We start from the raw sequence: 13,188 nt of genomic DNA, 5'->3' as shown, positions 1-13,188 counted from the left end.
CATAACCCTTTTATGTTACAACTAATTTTAAATTAAATAACCAATTAAATGATTAAAAAGTAAAATTATGATTGCCAATTTATCCAAACTAAATTTAGATAATATGATACTATTTTATTTTTCCAAAAAACAACATATAAATCATTATAAGAAATACCAAAATATACTTACAAGTTACAATAAATTGAAATAAATGCAATTAACAAAACTTATTTGGTTTTATATACTTAAAAATCAAAATGCAAAAAATATTTATACACGTGCATGAGTACGGGAAAATCACCTAGTATTAATTAGTGAGGATGTTACATGAAGTTAAAAACAATATATTTGTTCATAAATTTTGTTAACAAAGAGTTAAGAAAAAAATAATATGAGTTAAAACAGGGAAGGAATATGTTTGAGAGAATATGTCTATTACATTGCAATATAAACGACTGCAGTCGTGCTTTTAATTTAAAGATAAAAACATATGTTGCAGTCGTGCTTTTAATTTTTTTTTTGAAAAAAAGCTTTCTATTTAAATACAAAAAACCATTACAGCTATGACAAATGTCATACAGTTTTTGAAAGAGAGATAAGCAAAAGCTTAAGATATTGTGTAGAAACAATACAAGTTCTTAATAAGCAAAAGATAAAGTAAGAGAAAAAGGTTTGGAAACTCAAGTGATGAATTATCCTTTTTTTTTTTTTTTTTGCTAAAATTGTAAATATCATAAATGAAAGGATGGTTATACAACAGCAAGAACCTATTCATGAAACATCTTGGCAAAAAAAAAAAGAGGAAAAACAAGATGCAACAACAACATCCAACAATATGGATAACCTAATAGAAGCCACTTATCTAAGCCAAAGTACCATAAGTGAACTAAAAACTTTCTGAGATCTCCTTGAAGAAATAATGTTTTTCATTTCCTTATCAATAGACCTGAAAACAGTTGAAGCTGGCAAGGCGTCATTGTTGTGAATCAAGTTGTTACGCTGTTTCCAAATATGGAATATCCCAGCCTGAGAAGCCAGCTTCCTGAGCAGTTGCAGTCTCCTTGAGTGAGTTGCTCGGATCCAGGATAAGAGTTCACTCCATTCTGTAAACCTCCGTGGGGGAGGATTACATCTTGCAAACACATAGGACCAGATGTCGTTGGCATAACGGCAGGAGAGAAAGAGGTGGTCGCGCGTTTCGGCATGAGAGGCACAGAGTGGACAAGTTGCAGGCACCAACAGATTCCAGGAGGCTAGCCTAGCCCTTGTTGGCAAACGATCATAGTTGGCGACCCACATCGTGAAAGCATGCTTCGGTAGGGCTCCTTTGAACCAGACTACATCATGCCAGTCCTGTATCGGCTGTCTAGGTCTCAGCACCTCCCATGTGGCCCTAGAATTAAATTCATTCAAAGGGAAATCAGCAGCTCTCCATTCAAAAACATCACTGACATCAATAGGCAATGGAAGCGAAATAGTAGTTAAATAAGAGTGAAGAGTAACTTCCTGCTCAGAGCGAGGGTTGGGCAGCGCCCAGTTTGAAGCAGAGATGGCGTCAGCCACCAGCGCCTCCTTCCTTATTCGTAGAGCTCGTGGACCTCCTGGACCTATGAAGTTGATCAGCTGCCCAAATGGTGTCCACACGTCGAGCCAGAAGCTTGTAGAAGCGCCGTTTCCAATAGCCATATTACAAAATTGCAGCGCAATAGGTCTAAGCTTGAGGATTCTCTTCCAAGCCCAAGAGTCAGACTGAGTAGGCTCAATAGACCAGAAAGAACGGCCGTTAAGAATGCTTCTGTGCCATTCCGTCCAAAGCGAAGTGGAATTTGATAACAATAGCCAAATGAACCGCAAGCCCAAAACCTGATTCCACGCTGAGATCCTTCTAATACCCAATCCCCCTTCCTGTTTCGGGAGACAAACCGTTGTCCAAGCAACTTTCGATAATCCCTTCTTATCAATGTTCCCTGACCAGAGAAAGCGAGTACAAAGGGATTCAATTTGTGCGATACAACCTTTGGGCAGCATGAAAGCCGAAACCCAGAAATTAATCAAGCCAAAAATCACCGTCTTGAGGAGTTGGAGTCTCCCCGCAAAAGAAAGTAACTTTACTGCCCATGCTTGGAAGCTCCTGGTGATTTTGATCAGAAGAGGCGCGTATTCCGATATCTTAAGCTTTCTACTCATGAGGGGAAGACCAAGGTATCTAATGGGAAGTGCACCAGTAGGGAATCCATAGGCAGCAATAGCCATGGATTCTGAATGGTCCAGCCCCGTAATAAATAGCTCTGTCTTATTGGCATTCATCTGCAACCCTGACCAAGAAGCAAAGTCGTCCAGACACTCTGATATTCCGTGTAAACTGTTACTACTCCCATCGAAGAAAACCATCACATCGTCCGCAAACATCAAGTGTGATATCTTTAACTCTTCGGTTCTTGGGTGATAGCCTATGTTTCCTTCCTCATATCTTGATCGAAGGAGCCTAGACAAGCACTCCATGGCTAGCACGAAGAGATAAGGGGACAGGGGATCACCTTGTCTTATGCCTCTAGAGCTTCTGAAGAATCCGCCAGTCGCACCATTCACAGAGACAGAGAAGGAAGCTGTGGTTATGCACTGGGAGATTAAGCTGATGTAGCTCTCTGGGATCGCTATGGCTCTGAGTGAAGCAAGGATGAAGTCCCATCTGACACTATCAAACGCTTTTCGAAGATCTACCTTCAGCATACCTCGGGATGAGACGTTTTGGGTATGATATCCGTTGACCAAATCTGTGGCTAATAGTACATTTTCTGCAAGCAGGCGGCCCGGGAGAAACGCAGATTGAGAATTCGAAATCATCAGGGGCAGAATCTCCTTCAGTCTTGACGCCAGCAGCTTCGCAATGACTTTGTAGACCGTGTTAAGGCACGAGATAGGTCTGAACTGAGAAGGGTGGGCCGCATTTGGGATTTTTGGAATTAGGACGAGATTAGCCGCATTCCACTGCTTTAGGATAAAGCCCGATGAGAAGAACTCCTGAATGGCCTCAGTAACTTCCGTGCCTACAACAGCCCAGGAAGCGATGAAGAATTCCGCCGAGTATCCATCCGGGCCACCAGTTTTGTTCCTGGGAAGAGTGAAGAAAGCTTCTTTGACCTCCGCTGCCGAGAAGCGCATCTCAAACTTAGCAGCTTGTTCCTCCGAGCATTTGAAGTTGAATAGCATATCGAGGTCGCTTTGCACAAACATCGGAGGCGAGACATGACCCCCCAGCAGCTCCGAGAAGTACTGAACACAGTTCTCTTGAATTTCCGGCACAGACTCAATCCTTTCACCAGTTGCTGTTATCAAAAAATGAATGTGATTTATGGCTACTCTTGACGCCGCATATCTATGAAACAGCCTGGAGCTGCCATCACCATAAGCAAGCCAGTTAATTCTAGATCTCTGAAAGTAGAAAGAAGTTTCCGCATTAGAAAGCTCCTCCCATTCTCTCATTGCTTGAATTTCCATTGTAGCGTTGTCTTCAGTTGGGTTGGCTAGAACCGAGTTCTGGGCATCAACCAAAGAGACAAGCGCCTGAGCTGTCCTCTTTTCAATGCCGGAGTAATTCTCCCTGCTAAAATCTTTGATGCATTTCTTCAACAGTTTCAGCTTGCGGGCAACTCTGAACATTGCCGATCCTGTGACATTAAAAGAAAACCAGCAGTTGCAAATCATAGGAATAAAATCAGGACTAAGAGTGATGAAGTTATAGAACCTGAAAGGTTTTTTTGTCCTAATTGTAGACGGGTCTAGAGAGATGGAGGCTACAGCATGATCAGAGAATTCTGGGCTGCCAAAGAAGGCTACCGAGGATGGGAACTGAAAGTACCACTCGTCATTTACCAGCACTCGATCTAACTTCTTCGCTATCGGATTTTTTTTGTTCTTGTTCCACCAAGTAAAAGTGTTGCCTCTATAGTTGAGGTCGTCAACGTTCGCAGTCGACAAACACTGATTGAACTCCCGGATCCTGTTATCCATATTGAGAGAAGGCGGCTTGGAATGCTCAATCTGATCCCTAATTTGGTTGAAGTCTCCCAAAATTAACCAAGGCTTGGAGTCAAGCTGATGAGAAGAAACCAGCGATACAATCTCTGCCCACAGACTGCGGCGCTCATCCACATCATTAGAGGCGTAGATGCTAGAGATGACAATCTTGGACTGAACGGATGGCCAAGTTACCTCAACCGTTATCATCTGAAGTGACTTAGAAATGGTAGTCACCAAAAGAGAGGGATGCCAAACGATCCAAATTTTACCTAAGAGAGAAAAACCGTAGTTATCATCCGATGCCCATCCAGGGAAAATCTCCGAAATGAATTTATTTTTCTTGAGAGGCTTGACGTGCGTCTCAAGCAGCGCACCAAAAATAGGAGAATGCTTCCTACTCCATTTACGAAGACCGCTGCGGTGAGTTAGCTTATTTAATCCGCGCAGGTTCCAACAAAAAATTTCCTTCGACATAAATTAATTGATTTTGGGGCCCTTGCCCCTCTTCCCCTTCTGGCCTGAGAATCTCTTTCTGTTTCGCACCAGCTCGAAGTCCGGCTCATGCTTACTAAACTCACCCTCTTCGAGCTCAGAATCTGAAGACTCCACATCAGACGAATCTGCCTGCATATCAGATTGAGATGAACGCTCGGTACCTGACGCACTACGAGGTAGCTGGCGACGGGTTGCTGAAGTACTCGACTCACCACGCATCTTGTCTTTAACGGTTCCCAGTTTAGAACGCTCCACTGTAACTACTAGACTAGGGTCCGCTAGAGCAAGAGGCGGAGATGCGTTATCAGTCATGGTTAATGGCACCTGCATGACAGTCTGGTTCGTGGGAGGGACCGAGTTATCCACTGCCATCCATTGTTGCTTCGCTCTCGATCTACTTCTTCTAGTTTTCCTGCCCCGGACTTCCTTTTTCGGTGCTTTGGGACACTTAGCTACAACATGATCAGAAGCACTGCAGAAAGAGCAAGGCTTTGGAGCTGTCGGGCATCTTCTAGTGGAATGACCAATCTCTTTGCAGAATTCACACACTGGTGGCATCCACGGGCTAGAGACTAGCACTCTACTTATAACTCCTGAGTCAAATTGAACGTTGACAGCCTCCGGAAGCGGCTTCCTCGGATCAATGATGGTGAAGACTTTAGCTACCTCAAGGTTTGTTTTGTTGGCTGTTGCTGGGTGGAGGAACTTTGGGTGCCCAACAAGACTTGCTATACGCTCAAGACCGTCTTCGTTGAAGAATTGGAATGGGACGTTACGCAGTTCGAGCCAAATGGGAGCAGAGGTAAGTTCCGGCTTAGTTGGTACAACGCCAGGCTCCCACTTATCTACGAACATTGTTTGGCCTTCGATTTGCCACAACTTCTGCTTGATGACTCTGCTTCTGGTTGCCGCGTTCGGAATCCTGAAGAGAAAAGAGAATCCTTCCATCTTGGACACCGAAATGTCCCTGTAGTTTTTACTCCAAATTCCATTCACAATGTTGTGAAGGGTTCCCTGAGAAGGAGGGTCCGAGTAGAACTGTCCGAGCACAAATGGTTCCCAAGATTTGCGATTTTTTTCAATCACAGAATTGGGGATCTTGATGCACGCTTCACCTGACGGAAGAGTGAACGCTTCCCCTTTCTTCGACAGTTGTTTAACACCCTTGGTTCGATCACACCAACTGGTATTGGTAGTTTCCTGTGTTATCGCCGGTGTGTTCTTGGGGTCTGCTTCGACTGTTGAGTCCAGCGACACTCCTGTGGTGTTACTTGTCATCATCTCCTCGTTGATAACAGGCGAGGGAACCTTAGTATCAGCGTTCTGCGAGCTCAAAGGGGTCTCCTTGGCTACTGCATCGGCTACGGTCTCAGAAGCTCCAGCTACAGCCAAGGCCTGAAGAGCCTCCGGTTGTGCTTGCAGAGGAACAGAGGAGCTCTCAGCCTGCGCTACAGGGCTCGACTCTGTTACAGAAGTCTTACAATTCGCCTCCACAGTAGATGGATCAGTCGGGTTAGCAACGATCACTGTCTTCTCAGAAGCGGATTCAGTAAGGGCTGGTCTCGGATCTGCGATGTCTCGGGTGGGTTGAGCAACCTCAACAGCTTTACAGCACTGGAGGGCATCAGAAACTTCCACTGAGGCAGGAGAAGGGAGATCTGCGATTTCATCTTGTACGGGATGCGCAGTCGACGGCGAGGAAGAGTTTTTCGACGGCGGCGACGCGCTTGAAGACTTGGGCGGCTTCGAGGGCGAGGGTTTCTTTGCTTTTTTCTTCCCCATCTCGCGAGGCGGCGACGGAGAGGATAGCTCGGCGAGGACCCGACGCCTAATCAGACGCCGGTGAGCGGCGGAGATTTGAGGCACGGTGGCTGGAAGGGGTTGAACAAATCGCCTTTTTGGGTGATGAGAGAGAAAGTAGCCGTTTTTTGTTTTGGCCGTTTCTCAATGTGATGAATTATCCACGCCCACCTCTTTTACCTTGATCTCGATTTCCATTACCCCGTCCACGAGCTACATAATGTGATTGCATCTCTTTAGCCTTTGTGGATGGCTTAACCGGTCTACCCCGAAGAAATACTTTGCCTGCCGGAGACAAATTTTCTTTTGGGTCCACCTCTTCATCTGATACTAATGATTCATCTTCATCATCTGAAGATAAAGAGCTAAAACGATTAGTGAGTAAATTAGAACTAGACAAACTCTTGCGGATTCCACAACTCGCTAGAACAGAATTTGTTGAGACTTGGTTAGTAGTAGAAGAAGGAGTCTCTTTTGAAGAGACTAAAGTTTTGTGAGAGATGCTTGGAGTATTAGCCATGAATGCACGTTGTTCAAAGATAGATTTTGGGTAGCCTTGTCCAACATTCCCTTTTGATGTATCTTGCTTTGATTTGTCCTCAACGGTAGTAGCAGCATCTAGAGCTAAAACTGAATAGACAAAGCTTCCACGTTTGAAGTTGGAGTGTGAGGGACAATCTCATTCTGAACCGATTCAGAAGCAGCATCCACAATTAGAGTTTGAGTGTATGGGATAATCACATCCACAGCAATGGCAGTATCTCTTTCCTCTTTGTCAACCAACGTGCTTTTAATTTAAAGATAAAAACATACGTGGTTTTTATAGTGGTTATCTCATAAAAGGAATAAAAATCGGATAAATATATGGTATAATTTTATTGAGTAAAGTAGTGTTACAAATATAAGATAAGAACAAAATAAAAATTAAATCTAAACGAAAGAGTCCAACAAATTTGAATAAGTAGATTTTTTTCAAAATGTTTCTTTTTTACTTGTATAAAGTAGATTATGATCTGCTCTTAAAAAGGCAGGTTTATTTTTTGTTTTATATTTTTTAGAAATTTAATTTTTATATTTTTTTTCTTTTAATCATATTTGTATTTTTTTAATTATATTTCTTTTATACGATGGTTTAATAATTGCATCAAAATAATTGGACCACATCCCCTATACATTATTTGAAAAGTGATTTTGCCACATGTCATTTCTACAATCATTTTCACAAAATAATATGACATTGTTACTAAAATTGATGACATGTCTTATAGTTTAATATGACATAGGCAATTACATTTAATATTAATTTATATTTTTGGTAATTTTTTAAAAATATGTTAATAACTCATATATTACATTTAATGTCGATTTTTTAAAAAACATTTACTAGAATATGGTAATAACTCATAAATCATCATTAAAATAAATATATTCAAATCTAGCATTAAAATTTTGAAATATCATTTAATTATATATTTTAAAATGATAGAATTCTATTACTAAAATTTTCAAAATGTATACAATTTGTTTAGAAAATTATAATTAAAAAATGTATACAATTTTTTTAGAAAATTATAAAAATTTAATCGTAAAATTATTAGTTTCTTATATATCTAATTTTTTTATAAATATTGTTTAGTTTTAACTTTTGACAATTATGCAATTTTTACAAATTTATTTGATATATTTAATTAAAATAAATGGATTATAATTTTAAATATATACATGCATGTTTTTATCTTAATTTTATATTTAATTTAATCAAATTTATATTAAAATATTGATAAGAAAAAAATTTGCAGTATTAATAAAAACTTATTTTTAAAATATAATTTTTACCGTTAAAAATATATTTTAATTTTTTTACTGCACATGGTACATGAAACCACATAATTTATATCAATAGATCATGTTTCTGTTTTAATAGTATCGGTAGATAGACGTCTCTTTTGTTTAACTACACCTCTTCTGCTGCATTCTCTCTATTTTGTAAATATATTTTAACGAGGGATAATTTCACAAAATGGCTAGTCTTAATTCCTATATTACTCTTACCGTTGGAAATATTTCTTTAGTTGCGAGAAAGTAATGATCGTTAAATAGATTAGACAACAACATCTTAGTAAGTAGGACTGGGCGTTCGGGTACCCATTCGGGTTTCGGTTCAGTCCATTTAGGTTTCGGGTTTTCGGGGTCAAAGATTTCAACCCCATTCGGATATTTCTAAATTTCGGTTCGAGTTCGGTTCGGATCTTTCCGGGTTCGGTTCGGGTTCGGATAACCTATTTAAAATGTTTTTAAATTTTCAAAATTCATTATATACTTTAAATTTTCAAAATCTATAAGAAATATAATATATTACATATAAATTTTCATAACATATATGTCAAAATACCTTAATTTAACATATAAATTGGTTTTCTTTGAATATTTGGATAAAGAATCAATAGATATTTAACTATTTTGGGGTTTTCAGTATACTTTAGCTATTTTAAACATTTACTTTTGACTATTTGCATATATTTTCCGAATTTTTTGGAAAACTTAAAGGTATCTTATATATTTTAAATATTTTTAATATACATTACACATAAAAATAATGTATATATTTAAGTATATAAATTTATTTCGGATACATTCGGGTACCCAAAATATTTCGGTTCGGATCGGATTCGGTTTCGGTTCTTTAAATACCAAAATTTTGAATCCGTTCAGATATTTAATCAATTTTGGTTCGGGTTCGGTGCTACTTTTTCGGATCGGGTTCGGTTTGATTTTTCGGGTTCGGATTTTTTGCCCAGTCCTATTAGTAAGATTGAGTCACAATGGGTAAAAGAAACTTTTCACAGTAACACAACTAAAACAACAAAAAAAAAGCTAGTTGCTTCCATTCATTAGCCCCCGGCCCCCCGCCGACCAGCGACTGGAATTCCTTCATTGTTTCGGCAACGGAGGAATTACAAGGATTTGGCAAATTCCGGCAACGTCAAAAATAACAGCTGCTGTTTACCTTCATTCTCTTTCCTCTGCGTCTTCTCTGCGTTTAAAAACAGTGATTCGTTCAATTTTCTTCCCTTTTTCCCTTTAGAATTTGTGACGCTCGTGACAGTCACCGCGTTTCCCTAACGTACAGGGCTATTATCTTTATTCTTCTTAGTTTTGGAATGGAACAAGATTGTCCTCTATAATCTATGACCTATCGATATGTGAGAGTGATATTGGTCTTTAGTTTTAAACTATCACAATATATTTGATTCTCTTTTTTTTCGAAATTCCAAAATGTGTTGAAAAATACGCAAACATGCATTTAATTGTAATCGAGAATATCTTCCATTATCCTCTCTTGCCTTCATATTTGCAGAGATAGATCATCATCATAGATCATTATCAGCCTGTAAAGAATCTTCTCCATGACTGCCATGGATGCAAATAAGATCCAAAATCTCTAAACTTCTTGTATAGTTGTATTAACTGTTTTCTCAAAAATTTAAAAGAAGAAAGAGATAAACCGAAAGTTTTACCACATCCTGGACAACGAAAGTATTTCTTGTCTCTAAAAACAAGTCCTGATCCTCTACATTCTTCACATCTCTTCTGTTCAATCTGAAACCAAAATTATCTCAATTACAATGGACATTTCTAAAAATAGATAATATATGGATATTCTTATATTACGTCACATACTATTCTTTTGCTGAATTATCGTTATTATCAATAACGATAATAATCATTAGATGTACTTGAATCAACTTACACGATTAACTACGACCAGTCAAATTATGGTAATTACCGACAGCTCCAACTATGATTTGCCACGTAATCTCCGATTTGCCTGTCTCCGCCACCGTGTCAGCGAGTTCACCTAGAGCTGACGGCGTTCTGAACCGTCGGTTACTTATCATCAAACCGTTACTTCTTCCCCGAGAAACAAAACTAACCGTCGATTTCTTCTGACGAGATCCTGACCCAACGGTCCACAAAGACGGAACCATACGCAGAGAAGAAGAAGAAGCTGCCTCCATCGTCGCCACCGTGGCTCAGAAATCAAGTTCTCCGAGGGGTGGGAATATATTTTGGAAACGACCCGTTCAAATCGGGCCACGTCGACTGATTTTGAGTCGGGTTCGCGCCAACCACAAGAAGAATGCGAAAGCCATCATGTGGCTTTAAAAACATTGGATTAAAAAAATCTTTTTAATACATTGAAACGTCGCCTTTAATTCGGAAAAAGAGTAGACACCATTAGTGTATAGCCCAGTAGTTTTGAAAATTAATTTCGACTGACCCAATAATTTTTCTACTTATACGGAATTCTTCTGAGTGAACATATATGGAAAAAATTGATTTCATACTTTCAACCATTGAAATAACTTGTTTAGCTTCTTCAAACACATTCAACACAAAAACAACCCACTTGTTAATGACCAAGAATCATGAGCTTAAATGGCTCTGTAACCTTAAAATTTTTAGAATCAAAATCTTAGGTTAATTTTTTGGATGAATATTGAGAGAAAGTGAAAGAGATGTTATTTTAGTCCATAAAAAATGAGATAAAAGAGTGAAAGTCGATTTTTAGGTGCATTAAGAGTTTCAAATTGGTTGTTCAAGATGGTTGGTGTTTTCGTGACAATGACAATACTGTAAATATTCGATGAAGATGAGGATGATAGAGTAAATATTAATTTTTGAAAAGAAAAAAATAATGGTATTTTTGTGAATAATCCGAACTTTTGGGATGAATATGGCAAATGAAAGTTACAAAAGAAGTCATGGGACAGTTTTATGTTTGAATTTGAATATTGAGTCATTTTGCACAAAACTCTTAAATATTTTATATTATTTTAACTTTTGTTTTCGAAATCACAACCAATTTAATTTTTAATTGCTAACTATATTTCAATAATAGTTAGAATTTGAATAAATTAATTACGAAAAAAATTTCTGAAAAAAAATTGTTAGAATTGTAAAAGAAAGTTGTTTATTTGTATTTCAAACAAAAGATCAAAATATTAAAAGATATTATAACTAAATATGTATAATATGATAAAAATTTCAGGGGATGGTCCAAATAAAAAGTCACACATAAGAAAGTCATAGGACTCTAATTTAAAAGATTAGCTACTATATAAATTTATATTATAGATATTGCCTTTTTGATAATAAGATAATTTGGAAATAAATATAAACAAAAAAAGTTAATAAATGATATGAACAATATAGCATTTATTGATAAAGTTAATTACTAATTAAAGCTATCATTATAATTAACCATTAAGAATTAATATGAGAATTTTTTAAATAATGTTATAGAGATTTTTGGAATTAAAGTTAGTCAAAACAATTTTAGTTACAGATTTTATTCCATTGACTACCATACGAAAGAAAGACGTACCACAATTTCTTTTTAAAAGAAGACGTACCACAAATTAGATATATATGGTTTTGATCATCATATAACAAAGGCAAAAAAATTGTGAAAAGAATTAATCATCAGTCATCACAATGTCGTCATCCAATTGTGCTATCTTTTGCATCATCCTCATTTTGCTTTTTGGTCGTCTTGAAAGTAAGTACATATGCATGTTCTTTTAGGGTTTGCTCATCAACTTTCATCATTATCAGTGTAATCACACTCGTGACTCATATCATTGCTTTAATTCTATGATAGGTAGAAACATGGAGGGCCTTGAGGGAAGCAAAATAAATTTACCACCGTGCTTTCCAGAAACTTGTGTGCCTGGAAACTTTAATTGTTATTGCTGTTTGGGAAAGGAGAGATTCTGTACACTTACCTACGATACGTGTGCGGAGTACTGTCAGCCCAAAGCATAATTGATCAAAGATTCAAGAATTTTGAAGAGCATTAAATACATGTGTTCTTCGTTTTCTTATGAAAAATCTTCTATGTAAGTCTTATGTGTCAATGTTTAATAAATTTTCATTTTCTGTAAAACTATAAAAATTGTTTAAAATTTTATTATTTATTCATGTATATTAGTCAATATTAAGATTACTGAATGAAATTTATAACTGAATTAGTGATATTTATAAAATTACCAACATTCATGTTTATTAAAGTTCTTGCTGAAAATCTTCTAAGTTAAGATATATATATATTATTTTTTTTCAAAAATGTTAAGTAACTTCAAAAATATTAATTTATATGGTTTAATGCGTCTTTGTATGGATTAATACAAAGATAAGTGACTCCAATACTTATGCCTTTTTTTTTCTCCAAATGATCTTAGCGAGATCACGTCCTTTACTTTTGGAGTTTGATTATTTGATTGCGTAACTATAACTTACAATCTTTAGTTCTCATAGGACGACCACTGTAACTGCAACCTTAACAATGCAGTATTTACTTTCATAATACTTTATTGTTTTGAGTTTTAAATGTCATTCAGATTTAAGCAGATTTAACCCTTCATGTAACTTAGAGATCTCCAATGTAATATTCCATTTTTCCCTTTCAAATGGAGTAAAAATGAAAATAGAGTAAAAATATTCTAACCCTATTCTATTTCTCACTCCATTATGAACAAATAAAAATTAGATTACTCTATTTATGGAGTAAACACTATTATGGAGTGAAATATGGAGTTGAGTTACTTCATATTCACTTTTACTCTATTTTAGAGGAAAAATGGAGTAGGGTTGGAGATGCTCTTAGAGAATATGTTTGTTTAAGAGTTTTAACTTAGAGATCTTTGTAGATAGATGAGAAACCTTTTGTATTTGTGTCTTAGAAAACAATTATCACCGATAAGCAAAATGAGTAAATATATCACACCTGGTTGTTGTAAAGTTGCTTGTCAATACATATCCGACCCTCAGTAATGTAACCAGTAATAGTATCTTACGAACAATTATTTAATTTTATATATAACTGTA

General features: G+C 37.1%; 2 protein-coding genes across 2 annotated transcripts; both read right to left on the bottom strand.

The window, feature by feature from the left end:
• Positions 1-731: 731 nt before the first annotated feature.
• Positions 732-6,817, bottom strand: LOC130500018 (uncharacterized). The gene is made up of 4 exons (XM_056994705.1): positions 6,478-6,817; positions 4,546-6,368; positions 859-4,431; positions 732-749 (listed from the first exon to the last, which is right to left on the bottom strand). The coding sequence occupies exons 1-4, from the start codon at positions 6,815-6,817 to the stop codon at positions 732-734; spliced, it is 5,754 nt and encodes a 1,917-aa protein (XP_056850685.1).
• A 2,352-nt stretch (positions 6,818-9,169) lies between these two features.
• On the bottom strand, positions 9,170-10,331 carry LOC108824671 (uncharacterized; the record flags this gene model as incomplete). The annotated part of the gene is made up of 4 exons (XM_018598079.2): positions 9,170-9,331; positions 9,816-9,897; positions 9,979-9,993; positions 10,056-10,331. Coding segments are annotated over 4 exons (453 nt in total), but the record flags the coding sequence as incomplete, so codon positions are not given.
• Between the last annotated feature and the right edge of the window lie 2,857 nt (positions 10,332-13,188).

The sequence above is a fragment of the Raphanus sativus genome, chromosome 9 (genome assembly GCF_000801105.2).
Source record: "Raphanus sativus cultivar WK10039 chromosome 9, ASM80110v3, whole genome shotgun sequence".
Classification (NCBI taxonomy): domain Eukaryota; kingdom Viridiplantae; phylum Streptophyta; class Magnoliopsida; order Brassicales; family Brassicaceae; genus Raphanus; species Raphanus sativus.
The sequence above is the reverse complement of the archived record's forward strand: the minus strand, read 5'-3'. Positions and strand labels throughout refer to the sequence as shown.